The sequence below is a fragment of the Eulemur rufifrons genome, chromosome 9, assembly GCF_041146395.1.
Source record: "Eulemur rufifrons isolate Redbay chromosome 9, OSU_ERuf_1, whole genome shotgun sequence".
Taxonomy (NCBI): Eukaryota; Metazoa; Chordata; class Mammalia; order Primates; family Lemuridae; genus Eulemur; species Eulemur rufifrons.
The window spans coordinates 24,079,099-24,101,743 of NC_090991.1; the positions used below are offsets into that span (position 1 = coordinate 24,079,099).

At 47.1% G+C, this 22,645-nt stretch overlaps 1 protein-coding gene across 3 annotated transcripts in view; it reads left to right on the forward strand.

Moving 5' to 3' along the window:
* Nucleotides 1–22,645, forward strand: part of MYO19 (myosin XIX) — a 34,399-nt gene that overhangs the window by 4,221 nt on the left and 7,533 nt on the right. The window contains exons 4-19 of one of the 3 annotated variants that reach the window (XM_069482318.1): nt 1,426–1,564; nt 1,923–2,071; nt 3,977–4,090; nt 11,209–11,341; nt 12,001–12,070; nt 12,567–12,669; nt 13,391–13,487; nt 13,624–13,700; nt 15,356–15,446; nt 15,893–16,064; nt 18,168–18,241; nt 19,047–19,168; nt 19,776–19,889; nt 20,147–20,323; nt 20,692–20,844; nt 21,847–21,954. In XM_069482318.1, coding sequence (XP_069338419.1) covers nt 1,426–1,564; nt 1,923–2,071; nt 3,977–4,090; nt 11,209–11,341; nt 12,001–12,070; nt 12,567–12,669; nt 13,391–13,487; nt 13,624–13,700; nt 15,356–15,446; nt 15,893–16,064; nt 18,168–18,241; nt 19,047–19,168; nt 19,776–19,889; nt 20,147–20,323; nt 20,692–20,844; nt 21,847–21,954 — 1,893 coding nt within the window. Of the gene's footprint in view, nt 1–1,419; nt 1,565–1,922; nt 2,072–3,976; nt 4,091–11,208; nt 11,342–12,000; nt 12,071–12,566; nt 12,670–13,390; nt 13,488–13,623; nt 13,701–15,355; nt 15,447–15,892; nt 16,065–18,167; nt 18,242–19,046; nt 19,169–19,775; nt 19,890–20,146; nt 20,324–20,691; nt 20,845–21,846; nt 21,955–22,645 lie in introns of those variants that run through there. The other 2 variants (XM_069482319.1, XM_069482320.1) reach the window with 2 other exon arrangements.

A 22,645-nucleotide genomic window follows, 5' to 3' on the forward strand; every position in this document is an offset into this window, starting at 1 on the left:
ACATAAGATTATATTAATACAACTAGTAAGTGGTGGAATCAGGATTCAAACTCAGGCAATCTAGCTTTCAAATCCAGGCTCTTGATCCCTGTACTCAGGTGTCTCTCTAAGGGATCAGAGCTGTTCATAAATTGTGGCTGAGTTTGTGGTTTTGTTATTTGGGGTTTTTAGGGTTTTTTCTCTCCTCACTAGAGCAGAAGGATTTGCATGGATCCAGCCATACTCTGACCTCAGCATTTATCCTGGAGGCCAAGAGCCTGCCTTGTGCATTATGGTGGACCCAAAGTTTAGAGAACAAGCAATGTATTTGGAAGAAACTTCCTTTCTCTCTCTCTCTCTTTTTTTTTTTTTTTTTTTTTTTTTTTAGTAGAGACGGGAATCTCGCTCTTGCTCGGGCTGGTCTCGAACTCCTGAGCTCAAGCGATCCTCCTGCCTCGGCCTCTCAGGGTGCTAGGATTACAGGTGTGAGCCACCGCACCTGGCCCTGGAAGAAACTTCTTACTGGGCCTCTCAGATGAAACTTGCCAGCTTGGCTTGTTACCCGGAGGGGTTTGAACTTTTAGGCTCACCAGTCTCATTGTAAATTCACACATATCATGTTGCAGCCCTCTTCTTTGAAAAGTATATTTCAGCCAGATGCCTGTCTTCTACTCCCACCCATCTTTCCTGCACCCCTGAGGGAGACAGGAGGAGAAATGAGACCATGGGAGGAAAGTGGGGAGATGAAACATGTACAGAATGTTGGATGAGCAAGGGAGAAAGAGAAGCGGCCTGTTCTCTTGGTGCCCATTCTTGACTTCAGACAGCCTTCTGAGCCAGGCTTTCTCTCAAGTAGACCGAGGGCAGAGGGAACCAATTCATTTGCCAGCCTCAATTTAAGCCACAAGGAGCAGGTGATGAAGACCTGAGGATACCTTTCTGGGAAGGTACAGCTGTTTTTCATCACAAGCTGAATGATCTCTTTCCAAAAAGGCCTAACTGGCACTTCTTTCCCTTTGAAATACTCCTATAGCAGCCCCTCCTTTGGGCCCCACCCCTGCCAGGCCCAGTAAGACTAGTAGCCTGGAAGCTGACTTGGCTGGAGCTCTTGGCAGAGGAGATGGGGTCCCATTTATTGAGTACATACTGTGTGCCAGGCACTGACTAAATGCTTTATATGTCTCTGCTTACTTTTCTTCCCAGTAGCCCTGTGGAGTTGAGTTTATTTTCCTTTATTTACAAATAAAGAAGCTATGGCTCAGAGAGGGTAAGTAACTTACTCAGGCTCACAGGGCTAATAATTGGTGGAACTGAAATTTGAACCCAACCAGACTGTGATACTAGAGACCTGTTCTTTTGCTACTATTATACAGGCTCCCACCCTTAGGTAGCTGCCAGCTGGTCTGAGTCCCAGCTCTCATTGGCCCTCTTGTTATTCTCTTCCAGGTCAATGGCCACAATCCAGACTCTGATGCCCAAAGTGGGGAATCCCTCAGAGAAGACCTGCAGGAGTTCTTGGGCAGGGAGGCCCCACTGCACCAGCTGGATGACCTCACCAAGGTGAATCCTGTGACGCTGGAGACAGGTATGGGCTTCCCACTCAAGAGCACCATCTCCAAGAAGGTGGAGGTGCAATGAGGGTATTCAGCACAGCTTCCCCAGGTCAGACCAAGGCAGGCAACACTCCTGACCTGGAGCCAGGCGGGCTGCTCCAGACCTCTGCCTGAGGGAACCTGGCAGCTGCACCTGGGCTCCCCAGGGCAGGCTTTGCTGCAGATTTGGGGCTCATCTTAATTAGATCTTATATCTATTCATCAGGGAGCTGCTAGGATCTAATGACACTTGGCTAATTGCAGAAGGAGGGCTGTTCGGCAGATGTGTGTCTGTGTGTGTAGTTTTGTCTGTATTTGAGCCAGAGTTTGCTAAAGGCATCTCTGCCTCAGTCCTGAGGTGCCTGCAGGCCCGGTACATGGCAGACACATTCTACACCAATGCTGGCTGCACCCTGGTGGCTCTGAACCCCTTCAAGCCTGTTCCTCACCTCTACTTGCCAGAGCTGATGAGAGAGTACCATGCTGCACCTCAGCCCCAGGTAAGCCTCAGCCACTTATGGCCTCAGAGCTCCCCACCTTCCCCTAGGCCTCCCTTCAGTTTTCCCGTCCTATCCATCTATTCACCAGCCTTGTAGTCATTCAAATTGCCTGCCCAACAAGAGCTTGAAAAATTGTGGACACAAAAAGAACTCACTACAGGATAGAAAGTGCAAAGTGGGAGATAAATGTGTTAACTGAGCTTGGAACCTATAGTAGGTACATAGAGCAAAGGATTATTTTTTCTTGTTTGCAGGATTAATTGATAGGAAAGGATTTACAAAGGTATATTTGACAAACCACATATTTAGAAAAGAATAAAGTTACATGCAATAAAGATTGTCTAGAAGATTCAGCACATGTTCATCTTTACTGAGAAAGATAAATTATTCTTCTACTGAGAAGAGAATAAATTATTTGAGGGGTAGAGGGTGGTGGCGGTGCTGCATGCAGGAAATGCGCTTGTTTGTGTTTAAAAGTGCATGATGGGGCCGGGTGCGGTGGCTCACGCCTGTAATCCTAGCACTCTGGGAGGCCGAGGCGGGTGGATTGTTTGAGCTCAGGAGTTCTAGACCAGCCTGAGCAAGAGCGAGACCCCGTCTCTACTAAAAATAGAAAGAAATTATATGGACAACTAAAAATACATACAGAAAAAATTAGCCGGGCATGGTGGCGCGTGCCTGTAGTCCCAGCCACTTGGGAAGCTGAGGCAGGAGGATTGTTTGAGCCCAGGAGTTTGAGATTGCTGTGAGCTAGGCTAACGCCACGGCACTCTAGCCTGGGCAACAGAGCAAGACTCTATCTCAAAAATAAATATAAATAAATAAATAAAAAATTTAAAAAGTGCATGATGTGTTCAGGGAGAGGCAAGAACGAACTTGCTGACAGGAGGGAAGCATGGGGAGAGAGGCAGTAGAAGAGGGTGGGAAGATGAGAAGCAAGGGCTATTTGTGAAGGGTCTGAAGCTCCACAGCAGGCAGAGAGAATCCACAAATCATCTTCATCCAGGTGGAGGTGGGACTGTGAATAGAACTCACTAGGGGAATGATTACTCTGGGAGTCAGGTTCAGGAAGGTGAGACAGGAGGCAGAAAGAATAGTTGGAAGCTTTGTAACTCTCCAGGTGATAGGTGGCTGGGGCAAGGTTAGGTGTAGAGAGGGACAGCTCTAATGCTGTCCAGGTGCCTTCTCCCTCAGGAAGCTGTGGGTAAATGATTATTGCTGGCGGGACTGGCTAGGCATCATGCAGATGGCCTGGCCCTCTAGAAGTTTGTGCATAGTGAAGTGTCCAAGTGGAGTCCAGTGGAAGTCTGTCCTGAGAGCCCTTATCTCCCTGACTATTTGCCCTGCCTCCTCTAAGGCAAAAGCCAGGTCATGGTCCCCTCTGTTTCCTTAATGCCCAGCTTCATGCCCAGCACATTGAGGACAATTAATATCTGTTGAAGGAAGGGAGAAAAGTGGCTTTGGAATTTAAATCACATGGGTATGCTTACTTGCTAAGTGGCCTTGAAAGGTTATTTAACTCCTGTGAACCTTAGATTTCTCATCTATAAAATAGAGTTAGCTATCTATGCACAGACTTCTTAAGCAGTGACTTGTGAGAAAGTTCTTGCAAACTGCAAAGTACAATAACATAAAATAATATGCAGCGGAATAAGACTATTAAAGCAAGATGAGAGTTTAAAGTGTTAAGGTCATAGACTAGTCAAGGCCAGCACTGCTTCTAGCTTGAGAGATGAGTGGGTAAAGCCACCATAGGCCCACAGTCAGGCCCAACATCCAAAAATTTTCTGGAAGAAGCATCTTGGTACTGGTATTGGTAGCCTCCCCATCTCAACCGTCATTGGCTCAGTCACTCCTTGAAAACAGGCATTCCCTCACATGACTTTTCACCCCTTGATGTTTCAGAAACTGAAGCCCCATGTATTCAGTGTGGGTGAACAGACCTACAGGAATGTCAAGAGCCTGATTGAGCCAGTCAACCAGTCTATTGTTGTCAGCGGAGAGACTGGTGCTGGAAAGGTAAGAGGACCTCTTTCTCACCCAGTCAACTTGTGGCTGGCATTTCTAGTGGTGTCGTTTGCTGCCTAGTCGTTCTCAGGTAGGCTGGCCAAAGCAGGGATTGGTGCATAATGGTGGGCAAGCACTGGGCTGGAAGTCAAGAAACAGGTTCCAGTCCAGGCTCCACCACTAGTTCTTCTGTCACTTTTGATGAGATACTTTCCTTTCTAAGCCTTCATTTTCTCATCAAAGGTCTCTCCCAGCTCTGACACCACTGGAAACAAAAGTCAGCTGTTAAGGATTCCAGCATAGTTGTTAAGAGCACATCAGAAAGGTACTTAGCTCCTGCCAAGTTCTTGGTTCTTTTACTTGTGAAATGGGAGGGAGGAGAGGACCAACACCTGACTCAGGGGACTTCTGTGACAGTTAAATGAACCAGTGCACATAAGGTACTTGGTGAAGGCTTGGCACATGGCCTCGTGCTCCAGAAGTAGCTGGGGTTACTATTGGAAAGGGTTTATCAGGGTAGACCACCTGAACTCTCTGGGTTGTCCATGGTGGCAAGGGCAGTGCATTGGGCCAGAACCTCAATGTGGGGGAGGACGGAGGCTCCTGATGTGGCCTCCTGGGTGGCAGAACCACAACAGGTGAGACAGAATAGAATGTTGCACAAGGATGAGTGAGGAGAGTTGCACAGCTGGTCAGAAAAGGCCAAGGCTTTGCCAGCTTCTTGTCAAGCCTCACCCAGCAGCCTCACCCTTTCCACAGCACTTTTACCTTCATGAGGGATTCTTTAGACTATAAACTCCCTCTGTCTTCACTCCATATGAGAGAATTGCTGAGAACCTGTCACATTCTAGGCTTTAGGCTGGGGGGAGCGTGGCAGGGGGAGGATCAGAGGTGGAAAATGCAACATTTAGCTAGGAGACTTTTAGTCCACTGAGAAAGAGAGACAAGGAAACAAAGACAGTAAGTTGCATGGATGAAGGCTTGGACTTGGGCTAGGAAGGGATCTCCAGGAGCTATATCAAGGTGGCTGATGAAATGGCTGACGCCCAGCTCCTGGGCAAAGCCCATTGTCGCCTAGAATTGCTCTGGGGAACTGAAGCTGAACCTCACCCAAGACCCATGCAACCAAAGCTTGGTGTAAACCTCTACTGAACAGCTTTTGTAGCCATGGGCTAGGCCTGGTATATTTTTAAAATTCATTTTTACTAGTAATGTAATTATCTAATTCAAAAAATCAAGCAATACTACAAGGCTTATAACGAAAAACAGCAAACCTGCCCCCAGTCTCTCAACCCCTATTTCCTCTCTCCAGGGGCAGCTACAATGAGTTTATTTGGGTGTTTACATTCATATTTCTAAACCACATGCTTAAATTACTTACTAACTTTTTAGTTTTCGACCTTATCTGTTCACTTCCAATTTTGATGAGGATTTATCACTTATTTCCCTGTGTCCAAATAAACACTCAATGTAATAATATCACAATTTCTAATTAAGTTAATATGTAGTATTTACATTATTATGACCATGTACGTATTATTCACAGCAAAGCCATAAATTTCTTGTATGATTTTTATTTTCCTTCTACTTAATAATTTCTTTTTTCTTCACTTTAGTTTTTATATACCTATTATTAATTCACTACCAGACTTGTCACCAAAGCTGGAAAACAACAATCAAACTAGCAAGCAAATCAGGTCCCTTTTTTTTTTTTTCCCTTGGAGATGCTCTTCCTAGAGCTCTCAGATCTCTTTCTCCCATCTGGACGGGCGGCTGTCTAGGGCTGCTGCCACAGAGCTGTTACTCTGTGGATCCCCAGATTCCCATCTGTCCTGGGATAAATCCCCCCTTGCTTGGAGCCCATGGCTCTTCAGTTACTTCCTCAGTTACTGCCTTGTTTTTATGGGGCACATTCTTTAGTAGTTTCCAGAACAGGGTACATGGAGGGCAAATTTTTAAGTTGTTGCATATCTGAAAATATCTGTTCTGCCTCACATTTGATTGATCTTTTGGCTGGGTTTTATAATTCCAGATTGGAAATCATTTTCTTTCTAAATTTAGAGGCTTTTTCCTCCCTATATATTGCTGTTGAGAGTCCCAGTCCATACTGGTGATTTGTTTTTCTTTCCAAAACTTTCAGGTGTTAAAATTCATAGTGCTGTGTCTTGGTATAGTCTTTTTTCACTTGTTATGCTGGGCACTTTGTGTGGGTCTTTTGAACCTGGAAACTCATGTCCTTTTGTTCAGCGAAGTATTTTTGTATTATATCTAATAATTTCCTCCCTTTTTTTTCTCTTTCTAGAACTCCTAATTAGTAGGATATTTGGTTAATTATCTAATAATCTTATTTTTCTCACCTGTTCTCCCATCTCTTTTATCTTCTGAGAGATAATTCTCTTCTTCACTTTCAATTCCTCTGTATATTTAATATTTGTTAAAAATTTAAATTCTAAGAGTTCTAGTTCCTATTCCATTTATTGTGATATCTGTCATTCATGTAAAAGAGTTTTACCAAATAGTTAATGATCCTTGAGTATCTGTTCATATTTTTAAATAAGGCTTTAAACAACTGATTAGAATCTCTTGTTTATGGACAGGATTTCAACCAGGGGGCCTCACTGAAGGTAGCGTTTTAAACCTATGGGTCTCTTAATGTCCATAACTTTTCTCATGAGTTTGTTGGTACCTCCAAGAAAACATTTTTCCAGTCTCTTCAGTAGAGAGGTGGAAACTATAAAGAGTTAAATGGAAATTATAAAAATTAAAAACATGATGAACAATTCCTTCAGGCTTATCAATTGATTAGACATCCAGAAGAATGCATTAATGAACTTGACAGTAGGTCAATAGACATCATGCAAATTGAAAAACAGAAGTGCATGCAACAGCTGTAGTACAATATCAAATCGTCTGCTATACAGTTGGCCCTTGAACAACATGGGGATTAGGGGTGCCTATTCCCCACCTAGTTGAAAAATCCACTTACAACTTTTGACTCCTGAAAAACTTAACTACGGATAGCCTACTATGGACCAGAAGTCTTACTGATAACATAAACAGTCGACTAACACATATTTTATATATTATTTGCATTATACACTGCATTCTTAGAATAAAGTAAGCTAGAGAAAAGAAAATGTTATTAACAAAGTTGTAAGAAAAGGAAAACATGTTAACTATTTATTAAGTGGAAGTGGATTATCATAAAGGTTTTTATCCTCTTTTTTTTTTTTTTTTTTTGAGACAGAGTCTCACTTTGTTGCCCGGGCTAGAGTGAGTGCCGTGGCGTCAGCCTAGCTCACAGCAACCTCAAACTCCTGGGCTTAAGCGATCCTACTGCCTCAGCCTCCCGAGTGGCTGGGACTACAGACATGCACCACCATGCCCGGCTAATTTTTTCTCTATATATTTTTAGTTGGCCATATAATTTCTTTCTATTTTTAGTAGAGACGGGGTCTCGCTCTTGCTCAGGCTGGTCTCGAACTCCTGACCTCGAGCGATCCACCCACCTCGGCCTCCCAGAGTGCTAGGATTACAGGCGTGAGCCACCGCGCCCGGCCTATCCTCATTTTCTTCACATTGAGTAGGCTAAGGAGGAGGAAGAAGAGAAGAAGTTGGTCTTGCTGTCTCAGGGATGACAGCAGTGGAAGATGAGGCAGGAGACATTTATTGAAAAGAATCCGCCTATAAGTGGATCTGTGCAGCTTGAACCTGTGTTGTTCAAGGGTCAACTGTACATGTAATTGGTGTCCCAGGAGAATAGGGGTAGGAGTAATCATTTACAAAATTAACAAAAGATGGCAAGCAAAGAGCCAATAAGCTCAGAAAACACCAAGTAGGATGAATACAAACAAAACATATTTAGGCACATTATAGTCAAAGTGCTGAAAACCAAACATGAGAAAAATCTTAAAGGAAGCCAGGAAAATATTACATAAAAGGAACAAAGATAAGAATGACAACAAATATCTTGCCAGAAACTGCAAGCCCAAAGAGCTGAAAGAAAATATCTGTCAGTCTAGAATTCTGTTAACGAGCAAGAATATCTTTCAAAAATGAAAGTGAAATAAAGATTTTTTTCAGTCAAATAAAGGTTGAGGGAATCCATTACCAGCAGACCTGCATTACAAGAGATGTTAAAGGAAGTTCTTTAGGACAAGGGAATATGAAACCAAATAAATATTTGGATCTATACAAAGGAGTCAAGAGCATTGGAGATGTAAAATCTTGCCAGGTATGGTGGCTCACACCTATAATCCTAGCACTTTGAGAGGCTGAGGCAGGACGATTGTGTGAGGGCAGGAGTTTGAGACTAGCCTGAGCAAAAGCGAGACCCTGTCTCTACTAAAAATACAAAAATTAGCTGGGCATTGTGTGTGCCTGTAGTCCCAGCTGCCAGGGAGGCTGAGGCAGGAGGATCAGGTGAGCCCAGAGTTTGAGGTTACTGTTAGCTAGGCTTATACCACAGCACTCTACTCAGGGCATCGGAGTGAGACTCTGCCTCAAAGGAAAAAAAAGAAAAAGAAACAGTTCTAAATGTGTATGTACCTAATTACAGTTTCAAAATATATGAAACAAAAACTGATAGACTTGAAAGGAGAAATACATAAAATTATAATTTGAGATTCTAGCATTCTCAAGTATATATAGAACATTTACAATATAGACTGAATTCTGAGCCATAAAACAAATCTCAGTTGGCAAAGATTAAAATCGTACAAACTATGTTCTCTGACCTGAGTAGAATTGAACTAGAAATAAATAACAAAGACATCTCGAAAATCCTAAAGCATTTGAAAATTAAACAACACACTTTTTTTTTTTTTTTTCTTCAAGAGACAGGTTCTGGGCTGGGCGCGGTGGCTCACGCCTGTAATCCTAGCACTCTGGGAGGCCGAGGTGGGTGGATCGTTTGAGCTCAGGAGTTCGAGACCAGCCTGAGCAAGAGCGAGACCCCATCTCTACTAAAAATAGAAAGAAATCATATGGACAGCTAAAAATATATATATCGAAAAAATTAGCCGGGCATGGTGGTGCATGCCTGTAGTCCCAACTACTCGGGAGGCTGAGACAGGAGGATCCCTTGAGCTCAGGAGTTTGAGGTTGCTGTGAGCTAGGCTGACGCCACGGCACTCACTCTAGCCTGGGCAACAAAGTGAGACTCTGTCTCAAAAAAAAAAAAAGAGACAGGTTCTGGCCGGGCGCGGTGGCTCACGCCTGTAATCCTAGCACTCTGGGAGGCCGAGGCGGGTGGATCGCTCAAGGTCAGGAGTTCGAGACCAGCCTGAGCAAGAGCGAGACCCCGTCTCTACTAAAAATAGAAAAAAATTATATGGACAACTAAAAATATATATATGGAAAAATTAGCCGGGCATAGTGGCACATGCCTGTAGTCCCAGCTACGAGGGAGGCTGAGGCAGGAGGATTGCTTGAGCCCAGGAGTTTGAGGTTGCTGTGAGCTAGGCTGACGCCACGGCACTCACTCTAGCCTGGGCAACAAAGTGAGACTCTGTCTCAAAAAAAAAAAAAAAAAGAGACAGGTTCTCACTATGGAGTCCAGGCTAGACTCAAACTCCTGGCCTCAAGTGATCTTCCCACCTCAGCCTCCCAAGTAGCTGGGACTACAGGCATGTGCCATTATTCCCAGCTAAACAACACACTTCTAAATATCCTGTGGGTCAATGATGAAATCACAAGGGATATTATAAAATATTTTTAACTAAATAAATATGAAAGCACAACATATCAAAATGTGTGCTTTTGAGAAAAACATTTCTTAGAGGAAATTTGTAGTATTAAATGCTTACATTTTTAAGAAAAGAATAAAGAATTTTATTACATATTTTAGAAAAGAATAAAGGACTCAAATGATTAATCTGAGCTTCCACCTTGTATTAGTCAACTTGAGCTGCCTTAACAAAATACCATGACTGGGTGTCTGAAACAACAGAAATTCTCTCACAGTTCTGGTGACTGGAAGTCAAAGGTCGGTCGGTACCAGCATGATTGGGTTCTGGTGAGGGCTCTCCCTGCCTTGCACACTGCCACCTTCTTTAAAGGGCTGAAAGATGAGTAAAATGATAACCCTCCAGTCAAACTTATAAAAGAAGAAAAAAGACAAAAATTACCAATATTAAGAATGAAAGAGTAGATATCGCTACAGATTCTACAGATTGATAAGAGAATATTTGAACCACTTTATGGTAAATTATACAGTAAATTATACAATTTAGATGAAATGTGAAAATATTTTTAAGGACACAAACTGCTGAATGTCACACAAAAGAAATACATAACCTTAATATCTCCTATTTATGAAAGAAATTTAAGTCATTGTTAAAAGCCTTTCCACTGAGAAAGCTCTAGGCCCGGGTGGCTTCACTTGTGAATTCTACCAAACATTTAAGGAAGAAATGTTACCAATTCTACACAGATTCTTTCAGAAAACAAAAGAGAGGGAACATCTCCAACCTCATGGAAAAACCTAAAGAATTAAAAAAAAAAATACTACAACTAAAATGTAGAGTTTACGAAGGTGATAGGATATAAGGTAAATATATAAAAATTAATTATATCTCTATGCCCTACCAACAAATGTTTCTATGTCCTAGCCACAAACAATTGGAAATTCAAATGAAAATACATCTTTCTTCAGCTGATTAAGAATAAAAGAGTATGAATTTTATAATTAGTATGCCTGGCTATAAATCAGAGTCCTGTCATTAACTAGCTGAACTAGCTGTGTGATCTTCAATAAATTTTAAAGTTTTTCTATTCTTTGGTTTCATCATTTTATAAACAGTTGTGTAATTGTACGTGTATATCTGTAAAGTTTGCAAGAAAATGCACAAAAAGTCTCTGTAGCTCAATACCTGCCACAGAGTAATTGGCATTAGCTGTGAGGCCTCAGGGACACTGAGGCAGAGCTGGGAGAAACAGATTTGCACCCCCAATTTACAGATGCAGGGGAAGTGCCTTGCTCAAGCCATAGTTGAATTCGACATTCACCCATGTGGTTGATGACATGCATGGTGGCGAAGAGAGCTCTGGTGGGCATGGTTCCCTCAGAGGGAACCTTGTAAGAGGGAGGGAACATTGATACAGCTCTCACAAGGCTCTTTCTGCCACAGACATGGACGTCCCGCTGCCTCATGAAGTTCTATGCTGTGGTGGCCGCCTCACCCACATCTTGGGAGAGCCACAAGATTGCAGAGAGGATTGAACAGAGGATCCTAAACTCCAACCCTGTCATGGAAGCTTTTGGTGAGCTTGGTGTCATCTGCACATTACCTCAGTCCCATTTCCTCTGGGATTTGTTACCTTCAGAGAGGGGGGCAATGCTTTGAGACCACCCCCTCTTTGGGAGTTGGAGGATGAGTGTATCCTTCACTGTCTTGGATCCCCAACCAACTCCAGGTACCCTTCAGCAACCTTCTAATAGGGGTGGTGCATTCAGTCATCTTCCCCCCTCTAGCCTAAGCTCATGTGACTGTGATGCTGGAGAGGACCTTGTGGCTCCTGTCTTTCTACCCAGTTTCCTGATGGTTCAAATAAGGGCAGTTGTCCAAGGATACACAGCAGTTAGTGTCCATGTTGGGACTGGAACCCAGATGTACCTTACTGGCTAAAGCCAATAGTGACAGCTTGTTTTTGACCTTCCCTTCACAGAAGACAGTCCCCGACTTCTTAGGCTTGTTATTAAAGTTCCTTGCCAGGAATTTCTTCTAACTCTCCTGAATCCCACTTACTCAAGCCTGAGTGCCCATTCCCTACTCGTGTCCCCTGCAACATGAAAACCAACAAAGGGGCCTTTTAGGTGTCTTGAGGCTAGGGATATGATCCCCCACAAACCGGTAGCCACCTTGGCCCATGAGAATTCTATAAACCTAGGGGAGTGGTATAAACATAGGTGTGATCTGTAGGGAATGCGTGTACGCTGAGGAATAACAACAGCAGTCGCTTTGGGAAGTTCATCCAGCTCCAGCTGAACAGGTAATAGCTACTGTCACCTTGGCTAGTGGGAGGATGGGGGTGGGAGGGGGTTGAAAGTGTCCAGGACAGTGTCTAGGCTGAGCCACCCCTATCGGAAAAACCCTGCTCTTCCTGGCATGTATGTTTATGGGATTCTTTAGGATCTATGACCCCTGAGGATGATCTTTGAACTGGAGAACTCTAGCTACTCCCACCTTAGAGACCCTGGGGCAGTGTGCTCATAGAGGCCTGTGTGCTCCTCCTGGCTCTTGTCTTGGGATGGGGCAAAGTGATGTATAGAGGTCTTGGCCCTACCCACCTGAGCTGCATGCAGGTGAGTGTTTCAGGACACCCAAGGACATTCTGAGCGGTCTCCAGCCCCCGTGACTCCCATTGGCTAAGTGGTAGAGCTTGTTGGGCGGTTACTAGGTGATGGCAGTCTGGCATACAGTAAGTGCTGAATAAATGGCTGTGGAATTAATGGGCAACTAAGAGGCTGTGGCCTGCGTATGCCCAGGGCCCAGCAGATGACCGGAGCTGCAGTCCAGACCTACCTCTTGGAGAAAACTCGAGTGGCCTGCCAGGCCTCCAGTGAGAGGAACTTCCACATCTTCTACCAGGTATGTGCCAGGTGGGGCCCATAGCCCCCCAGATGCAGGGCAAGAATGACTCTATGTCTCTCATTCCCACAAAGCCCCAGGGTGCGCCATGCCTGGCCCCTTCACCTGGCTTTCAGCAGTGCCACCTATTATTCCTGCAAACTTTATATGCAACACTTCTGCTTCACACTGGACCTTGGCTCCCAGCACAGTTTTGGCCTTGGGGCATGTTTTGCCTCCTCTATCAGACCAGAAGGTCTTTGAGACTGGGACTGTGTCTCTAAGGTGGAAGCCATGTCACCCTTACCAGACTGAGTGTTCTCCTAGAGTGGCAACTGTCTCCTCCAACAGAATGAGGGCTTCCCTAGACTTGTGCCTCTTCCATCAGATTGGAGGTCCCCAAAGGCATGGATAGTGTGTCTCCCTTGTTCTCAGATTGGGAGCATCCTTAGATATGGGGTATTCCTCCCAAGTCAAGACTAGGGGAACCCTGGGCAGGAGCCGTGCTTTCTTCATCAGACTGCAGGTTTCTCCAGAGCAGAGTTTTTTGGCATTAGGTTGGAGACATCCAGAGCTGTGTTGCTTCTTTTGCCCCCATGCCTGGCCTGGGCTCTCTACAGGGACCTCTCAGCTTTATGATGTTGCTACCATTTCTTACTCCTGTCATCCCATCTCCAGGCCTATGCAGGCCAGGGCTTCCCTCGCACCCTCACCTCAGCCACCCATGCACCCCTCCCCACAGATCTGCAAAGGAGCCAGCGAGGATGAGAGGCTCCAGTGGCATCTCCCCAAGGGAGCTGCCTTCTCCTGGCTGCCCAACCCAGAGAGGAACTTAGAAGGTAGGGGGAATCCCCACGCCACGCCCTGGGCTAGCCCAGCAGTGCCCACCTACTCTGCACTGGGCCTGCCTCACCCCTTGCTGCTTCTGCTGACCTTTTACCCTGACAGTGGGCTGTGACTTGGATTCTTTTTCAGAGGATTGTTTTGAGGTGACCAGAGAGGCCATGCTCCATTTGGGCATCGACACCCCCACCCAGAACAACATCTTTAAGGTCAGAAAAAAAGCCATGCCACTTACATTTGGTAGAGACAACAGGTAACCCCTTTCATAGAGCCCTTTCTTGGATTTGTGACTCTGTCTTTCCCTGAGCACCTAGGACACCTGTGCAGTCTCCTAGGAGTCAACCACCCCTCTGTGCTGCTGAGCCTGGAGACAGGGTGGACAGGGGCATAGAGAACAGTGATACGTACACAGGATAGTGATCCACAGGGGTCAGAGAGCAAGGTGCTTGGGTCAGTTATTACTATAGTATTACTTCCACATGTTTGTCTAATACGTTAAAACTTAAAAATGACGTTTGCACTTCTCAGCTCACTTGGTTTTTTCAATAGTCCTCTGTGTGGAGATTATTTTCATTCTATGCCTTAGAAAACCAGAGAGCTGAAGTAACTTGCTCAAGGTCAGACACCACTAAGTGATACAGAGTGAGTTTGTAACAGACGTAGTAATTCCAAATTCCCACCTCTCTCCTCCTCCCCTTCCCTTACTCCCAGCACACATGATGCTGACCCAGGTGAGCTGAGCTCCTCCAATCCCCACTAGGGGCTTCCCTTCTCCCTTTTGTCTTTGCTGGCAGGTCTGACTCCCTTCCTCCGCCCACTCCCCTCATTTCCTTACCCACCAGAGTACCATGAGGAGACAAATAGGATAGGCTGGCAGTAGGACAGGAAAGCCACTGCAGGGAGATAGCACTAGCCCTCCAGATGGGGGCAGCTCAGGCAAGGAGGGTATCATACATAGTACAGACACTGCCCCGTAAGAGCTTGGACAGAAGGACAGCACATGCGGACAAGCCCAGGGTAAGTGGACAACACTAGGAATCCAGGCAGGAGTGCTGGTCTGGGGGTGGCATGATCTCTGCCACAGCCACACTGCCCATTGGGCATAGCATTATTTTCCAGGGGTAAGTTGTGGTCAGAAGGCCAGTAGCATGTGGAGGTGCCTTCCCTGGGACCAGGCAGGAATGGCAGATGGGTCTCTGCTCTCCCAGTATCAGGCCTAAGGGTTTCTAAGTTGCTGGGCCTGGGTAGTGGGAGCATCTGCTTTCTATAGCCCCTGAGGATTTATCTCTGTGGATTGTTGAGTGCAAAGGCAAAAGGGCACCCACTGTACAGAGACCAAGATCACAGTTCCTCCCCCAGGCTGGGCTGTCAGAAACCTAACAGTGCTGAGAATGGCTAAAGAGAGCCAGAGCCAAGCTCCTGGCAGACACATAGAAGTCACCTGGCCCACATCTAACAGAGGAGTGGTGTTCCCACACAGTCTATTCCTAGAGAGTGGGAGGCAAAGGGACAGATAGGGAGTGGAATGGAGACGGCACTGGCTGCCCTGGGGGGTATCTGTAGTCAGACTGAGTTCTAATTCCACCTTTCTCCTCACTTGTGTGTTAACGTCTCATGGTCACATCTCTGTCATGGGCATCATCATAGCACAGCCTCATAGGTTGTTGAAATGGTTCAGTGAGGTGATACATAGAACTTGTAAAGAATTATGCCTAGCAGAGATAGGCACAACTGGGCAATAATTGGGAGCTTTCATCCTTCCTCTGTTGCCATGATTACATTCAGCAGGAGAGCCTCTCCTCACCCACAGGGTGGGCCCTCACATGTCCTTCCCTGCTCCCCACCGTTCTTTGTTGCCCCTTAGGTCCTAGCTGGGCTGCTGCACCTTGGCAATATCCAGTTTGCTGACTCAGAGAATGAAGCCCAGCCCTGCCAACTGATGGACAATGCCAAGTGTGAGCGGCGGGGTGGGGAGTGGGGCAGGAATTGTCAGAGGTAGCTTGGTGGCTGCACTGGTGGGATTAATGGGAGGCCAAAGGGTAAAGTTTTGAATATGATGCCGTTGATTAAGCCATCTACCGTAGGGCCCTGCCCTGCATCATTTATACCGCACCCCATCTCTGGTGAGGCAGACAGTATCGTTCTCATCTTACAGATGAGAATACAGGAGTCACAGGGTTTATGAAGTGATTCGTCACACACATGGCAGTGTGGACTGGAACATAGAAGTCCTGGGTTCAAGTCTTGACTCTGCCATTAGTGGAGTCTCTTTGCCCATCAAAACCTAGGTTTCCTCTGTCCTGTTGAGAAAGTCATGGTTCTGTGATGACTTCACAGTGCCTCATGAAGAGCGCTGTTCTGATGGAGGGTGATTTGCTTAAGGAGGATTTGCTCTTCCCAGGCTCTGTCAGGACATCAGCCTTGCTGCTGCAGCTCCCAGAGGACATGCTGCTAGAGACACTGCGGATTAGAACCATCAGAGCAGGCAGGCAGCAGCAGGTGTTCCAGAAGCCCTGTTCCCAAACCGAGTGTGACACCCGCAGAGACTGTGTGGCCAAACTGGTCTATGCAAGGTGAGCAGTTACTCTGGTATTCTACCTTGCCCGCAAGTTCTCCTGTCTGGGGTTGAACCACATACCATCAGGCAATAAGCACAGGCACAGGGTGGGGGATGCCAGATAAAGCAAATAGATTCTTCTCCCTGCTCCTCAGACCCCTGGGGACAGCAGGGCATGGCTCCCAGGTTTTCCCTGAGTAATGCCCTTGGCCTCTGTCCAGAGTATCTATTGCCTGGGGAAGTTGCCACATTCCTAGCCAGATTCAGTTCATGATTACAGAACAAGCACCTGCCTTGACCTTGGCACTAGATAAGGAAAGCCTCAGCTCTCCACTGGCAAGGCAGACCCCCAAAGGGATCTGGGGCCTTGGCAGTTCCAGTTTAGAACCTTTAGGTGAATAGGCTCCTCTGTCTTCCTGTACCCTAGTACTTAGGCCTTTGTAGTCACCTGGGAAATTTGATACATGGTTGTAGAGCCACAGGCTCAGCCTGCAGTCTTGTGTAACACAGCATGCCACAAGTGGGAGCCCAGCGCAGTGGTGAAGGTGGGGGTCCTTACCTTTTCCTGAGGGGTTACATGGGCACCTCTACCCTCTGGCCATGTGGTTAAGGCTGGTTTCTCACCTTAGGTTCTGAGAATCTTCAGAGTCCTTGTAAGGGCTTCACAGGGCCCAGAAGCATTTGAAATTATGAGACAAACTGTGAAAACTTGTGTGTGTGTGCATGTGCATATAGGACCTTGGGCACCTTTCTAGGGAGAAGGTCCCCTGCTTTCATGACCTTCTCGCACTGCTGAGCGAACACGATCTTATGAGTTGAAAATGGCCCAGAGTAGCTGGGCCTAGACTAGAACCCATTTCAGCAAGAGACTAGTTACCACTGCCTCAAAGCTAATTTCAGGTCAAGCCAGGTGTGTTTGCTATAATCCTAGCACTTTGGAAGGCTGAGGTAGAAGGATCACTTGAGGCCAGGAGTCTGAGACCAGCCTGAGCAACATAGTGAGACCTCGTTTATATAAAAAAATAGAAGAATAAGCTGGGTATGGTGGCATGTGCCTGTAGTCCCAGCTTCTTGAGAGGTTGAGGCAGGAGGATCGCTTGAGCTTAGGAGTTTGCGGTTGCAGTGAACTATGATGATACTGCTTCAATCTATCCCAGGCATCAGAGCAAGACCCTGTCTACAAAAAAAAAAACCAAACAAACAAAAAACAAGAAAAAGATTATCCTTAACTACTCAAGGCTAAAAGGAAAAAAAAAATGAAGAAGAAATAATTATAAAAAGAGAATTTCAGGTCAAATGTTTTTAAAGCCTTTGCCTACAAGTTACTACAAAATAAGCAGATAAAACGTGTCAATCACAGAATGGGCTTCTAACCATAGAACATTTTATACAGGGAAACTATCAGGCCATTGTAACACTAAGTCATTCATTTTCGGTACCTCAAATCAGTGTTTGAAGCCCCTGTTGCAAAAGAGAACCATTTTATAGTATTTTCTAAATAGAAAAAAGTTGCAGAGCAATTACTTTAAGAAAAATTGGAAGGAAGAAACCCCTGGATGGTGTATGTGTCACCACCTTGTGCAGTAACTTCATCTTCTCTGGGTTGGGGGGTGGATTCCAGAGTAGAGGATGGTATTGTTGACCTCAGGTGATTTGGGGCCCACTTGTGTAGGACTGAGTCGAGGATGTGGCAGGGCCTTGAGCTCTGGGCTCTGCAGGTAGAGTTTTGCAGGGGAGATCAGTAAACTCAGTTCTTTACAAACCACACTCAGACCCCCCCTTCAGCCCCTTCTTGTCAAGACACCAGCTGGTTGTCCGGCCATGTGACTGATGGAGACCCTGTCCCTGCCTAGCTCAGGAATTGAGCTGGTCCTGTTTAGTCTTGCCAAGAGGACAGGCCAGGTTTGTGTGTACCTGGGAACATGCATGCCCATAGCCTGCATCTGTAGTAGGTCAAGACAGGATGGGCAGGAAGCAGGAGAGGATGTAGCCTTTGCCCTATCAGGCTCAGAATACAGGGCCCTACAGGGTGTGGTACCCTGGCTCATGGAGCAATTTTACCACCCTCTGACTCGGCCTGACCCTCTCTCACCAGAGTCTACTCTCTCATCCCCTACAGGCTGTTTGACTGGCTGGTATCAGTGATCAACAGTAGCATCTGTGCAGACCCAGGCTCATGGACCACTTTCATAGGTAACAAGGGCCCACCCTGCTGGGAGCACTCAAGAAAAAGAACAGTACAGCCCTGGGTCCACTCCGTGACTCAGGGAAGCTGCTGCTTTGCTCCCCTGTCTCCTCTCCCATCCGTTCACCAGTGTTTGAGCGGGATCTCTGCTCTCCAACACCCACATCTGACCTGTCCATATCTCTCCAGACAGACTCAGAGGGTGCCTTGTCTGTAAGGGCTCCTTTTCTCCAATCACACAGCTCCAATCACAGGACAGTAGTGGGGGATGGGAGAAAGAATCAGATTAGAAAGAACTTGGGAGACATGACTGAGGCCAACACCATTGAAACCCTGGTGGGACAGTCAGTTAAGGTAGAAAGTATAGCTTAAAGACCCCAGTGCAATTTGCTCATAGAGTGGTATGGTGGAATTCTAAGCTTCCAACTAGGCTGGTGAGACCAAGGCCCTTCAAACTAGATTTGACATGGAAAATGTTCCCTGGGACCTGGTTTCCTCACAGGAGAGGCCTATGAGGACCAGAGAATTCAGACTCAAAAATAGGCCTGATGTTTTGGGCTGCCCTTTATACCTCATTTGGTTTTCCTTCTTGCTGCGAGCTCTGAGGGGACATGGGATGGAGATGAGAACCACTTTGGGTGGGGGTGGGGAAGGTATGTTCTGCCCACTCCTGGCTGTCCTGTTCACTCAACCTCATCCCCAGGCTGCCAAGTATGAGGCGTCAGCAGGGGCCCAGCCATGCTGGGTTCTTGTGTTCCCCACCCTCCATCTACTTCCTGCAGTAGCCCCATGGGTTCTCTGCCATCCTCCCAGGCCTGCTGGATGTGTATGGATTTGAGTCATTTCCTGACAACAGTCTGGAACAGTTGTGCATCAACTACGCCAATGAGAAGCTGCAGCAGCATTTTGTGGCTCACTACCTACGGGCGCAGCAGGTGAGGGATAGGGTGACGTGGGGCAGACCTTGTCCTGGATACTTTGTGTCTTTCTGGCCCTCCAGCCCCAGCCCACGTTCTGACTAGAAGCCTTTTGTGCCTTATTTTATTTTTTATTTAATTTTAATTTTAATTTTTGACAGTCTCTTTTTAACCCAGACTAGAGTACAGTGGCACAGTCATAGCTCACTATAACCTTAAACTCCTGTCTATAGCAGTCCTCCCCACTCAGCCTCCTGAGTAGCTGAGACTACAGGTGTCTGACCACACCTGGCTAATTTTTTTTTTTTTTGCGGGGGGCGGAGGGGTTAGAGACAGGGTCTCACTGTGTTGCCGAGGCTGGTCTCGAACTCCTGGCCTCAAGCAATCCTCCCGCTTTGGCCTCCCAAAATGCTGGGATTACAGGCATGAGCCACGTGCCCAGCCTTTATTTTATTTTTGATTGACTAATAATTGTATATATGGAGTGTAATGTTTTCATATACTTTTGTTCCTTCTTTGATGCTGTTCTGGAATACATTGTGGTACAAAAGCCAGCTGTAGATGGCCCATCTGGACCTCAGACTGCAGCTGCCTTCTCCCAGCCCACCCCCACTTTGTTCTCTAGGAGGAATACACAGTTGAAGGCCTGGAGTGGTCATTTGTCAACTACCAGGACAACCAGGCCTGTTTGGATCTCATCGAGGGGAGCCCCATCAGCATCTGTGCCCTCATAAATGAGGTGGGAGGGTAGCTAGTGAGCTGAGCACCAGAGTTGGTCTTTGGTTTTTCTGGGGCCCTGATGACTCTCCTATGCCCTCTTGTGCTTCTCTCTCCCATTCTGCCAAATGGGTTTGCTAATCCTCTGTTTGCTCCCTCTTGGGGTCACTGTGATGCTTGTGATAACTCTGCTGCACGGGGGCCATGGGGTGAAGACAGTGAGAGTTGTGGTTGAGACCCTCTCGTTTTTGTGGCTGACTGCCCACTCCCACCCCACAGGAATGCCGCCTCAATCGGCCAAGCAGTGCAGCCCAGCTCCAGACACGCATTGAGAGTGCCCTAGCGGGCAGCCCGTGCCTGGGCCACAATAAGCTCAGCCGGGAGCCCAGCTTCATCGTGGTGCATTATGCGGGGCCTGTGCGGTACCACACAGCAGGCCTGGTGGAGAAGAACAAGGTGAGGACTGGACCACGACCTGTGGGGGCCTGGGTGAAATGAGATGCTGAGTCCCTGTTACACATACATGGTAGTTTCCCACCGTGCATCCACTCTCCTGAACATCCTGTCAGAATCCAGGATCACCACCTTGGGGCCACTAGCCTATGGTCTCCGCTAATCAAGCATGACCCTTCCTGAAAATGACCTGTGTCAGATTAGGTTTCCAGGTCTCTGGTCATGCCATGGACCAGCTCTGCTCTTGGACTCAAGCCCTGCCTTCACTTGAAGCCCTGTCTTCTGCAGCTTGGCTGGGGAGGGGTGGACAGCCGTGGGCAGCAGCTCCACCTGCCTCACCTGCTGCCCTTTCCCTTTCCCTTTCCCAATAGGACCCTGTGCCCCCTGAGCTGACTTTACTTCTGCAGCAATCCCAGGACCCACTGCTCATGGTGCTATTTCCAATTAACCCCAAAGAGAAGACCCAGGAGGAGCCCTCTGGCCAGAGCAGGGCCCCTGTGTTGACCGTGGTGTCCAAGTTCAAGGTGGGTCTGGTGGTGTTAACATGAGGTGCACAGTTCCAGATGTTTATTGAGCACCTCCTAGAATGGGTGCTGTTAGCCTGGGAGCAGTGGTGAGCCAAGTAGATGTGGTCCCAGACCCCATGGAATTTATACTTCAGTGTGGAAGATTGAGACAGGAAACAGACAAATAGTCAAGTATGATATGACAAGAATCCCAGGGGCCTGTGGGAGCACAGTGGGGTGCTTAGAAGGGTGGTCATGGGAGAGCAGCAGTTACAGGAACCTCTGTGACCTGGCCCATTCCCAACTCTAGTTTCCTGCTCAAATCCTGTCCTCAGCTAGAGCAGATTTGCCACCTCTCAATATTGTCTGCTTTCTACCGTCCCTCAGCCCTCAGCTTCACTTCCTGGGATGCTCTCAGCCACGGCCCCTTCAACTCCACCTCACTCCCACCCTCCATGCCACGTTTCTTAGTTTAGTCTTTCTCATCCATCAGACTTCAGCCTTATCATCATCTCCTTGAGGAGGCACCCTGGGAAACCAGATTTGACTACCACTTTCCTGCCCCAGTCTCAGACACACCACTGAGGGTACCCATCAGTGTGCGTGTGGCCCATTAGACTGAGCTCTGACACAGCAGCAGACTGCCTGGCACAGCCTCCAGCACACAGAATGAGCTTCACAATAACAGCTCTTGCTTGTATGAATGGCAGGGGGCTATGAGATTATTCTCTTCTAGGAAGATTGCCCTGGGGGGTGGAGGGAATGATGAGATCACATTTAGGGAGACCATTTAGGGGAGGGTTACAGGTTCAGAAGGGCCCCTGGAGGCAGAAGTGGAGAGTTGGGAGGTCAGGAGAGGAGTGTGCTTTGGCACAGTGAAGCCTCCAGTAGTCAGGCACAGGAGAATCCTGGTCTCAGGATCCTGGGGAGAGCCGCTGATGTAGTCACTAGCCAGGGCCCCGCTGATGGCTCTGAGCAGCGCCAATCCCTGCCTGACCCCATGGTCTCTCCCATCTGCAGGCCTCCCTGGAGCAGCTCCTGCAGGTCCTGCACAGCACCACACCCCACTACATTCGCTGCATCAAGCCTAACAGCCAGGGCCAGGCACAGACCTTCCTCCGGGAAGAGGTAATTAATACTGGGCCAAAGCTGCCCCACGTGGCCAAGGCCCTAGAGGGATGAAGGGCAGGACATCCACTCCAAAGGGAGTGAACAGAGTGGGTCTCTCATGCTGGGGCTGACATTAGGGACGGGTAATCTGGCAGGGCAGTTGTGTGTGGTTGTGTGGTCTGTGCACAGTGGCCTTGCCAGGGCAGCGAGTAGGGTCCCCAGTGTATCTTGCTCTCTACTTGCCAAGCCATGTGTCCTGACAGACTGAAACCACCCAGAGGAATAAGGATCTTCTGTGATTAGCTAAAAGTCTGTGTCACCTTACAGTCCATGCACAGTGCTGCAGCCTTTTTTGATTGGAGGTATTGTTTTTTCTAATTTGCATAAAAGCACTCTGGCCAGCAGCTGCCCTTTTCTTGGAGTACCAGGCTCTGAGGGATGTAGATGAGGTGTGAGTGCTGAACAGTGCTAAAGAGTGTCCCAGTCACCTGGTAGATGTGGCCTTAGGGTTTGTAGCCAGGACCATGGCTGTATGGTAAAGACCTGGGTTCAGGTCACAGAAAAATTTTCACAGTATAACCTCCCCTGCCCCTTAGCTATGAACCACTCTAAGGCCTGCAAATAACAAAAACAATCAAAACTAGAAATTTTTTTTGGCTGCATTATGCAGTAGTGAATCACCACATCACAGAGGGAAGTGATAAAACAG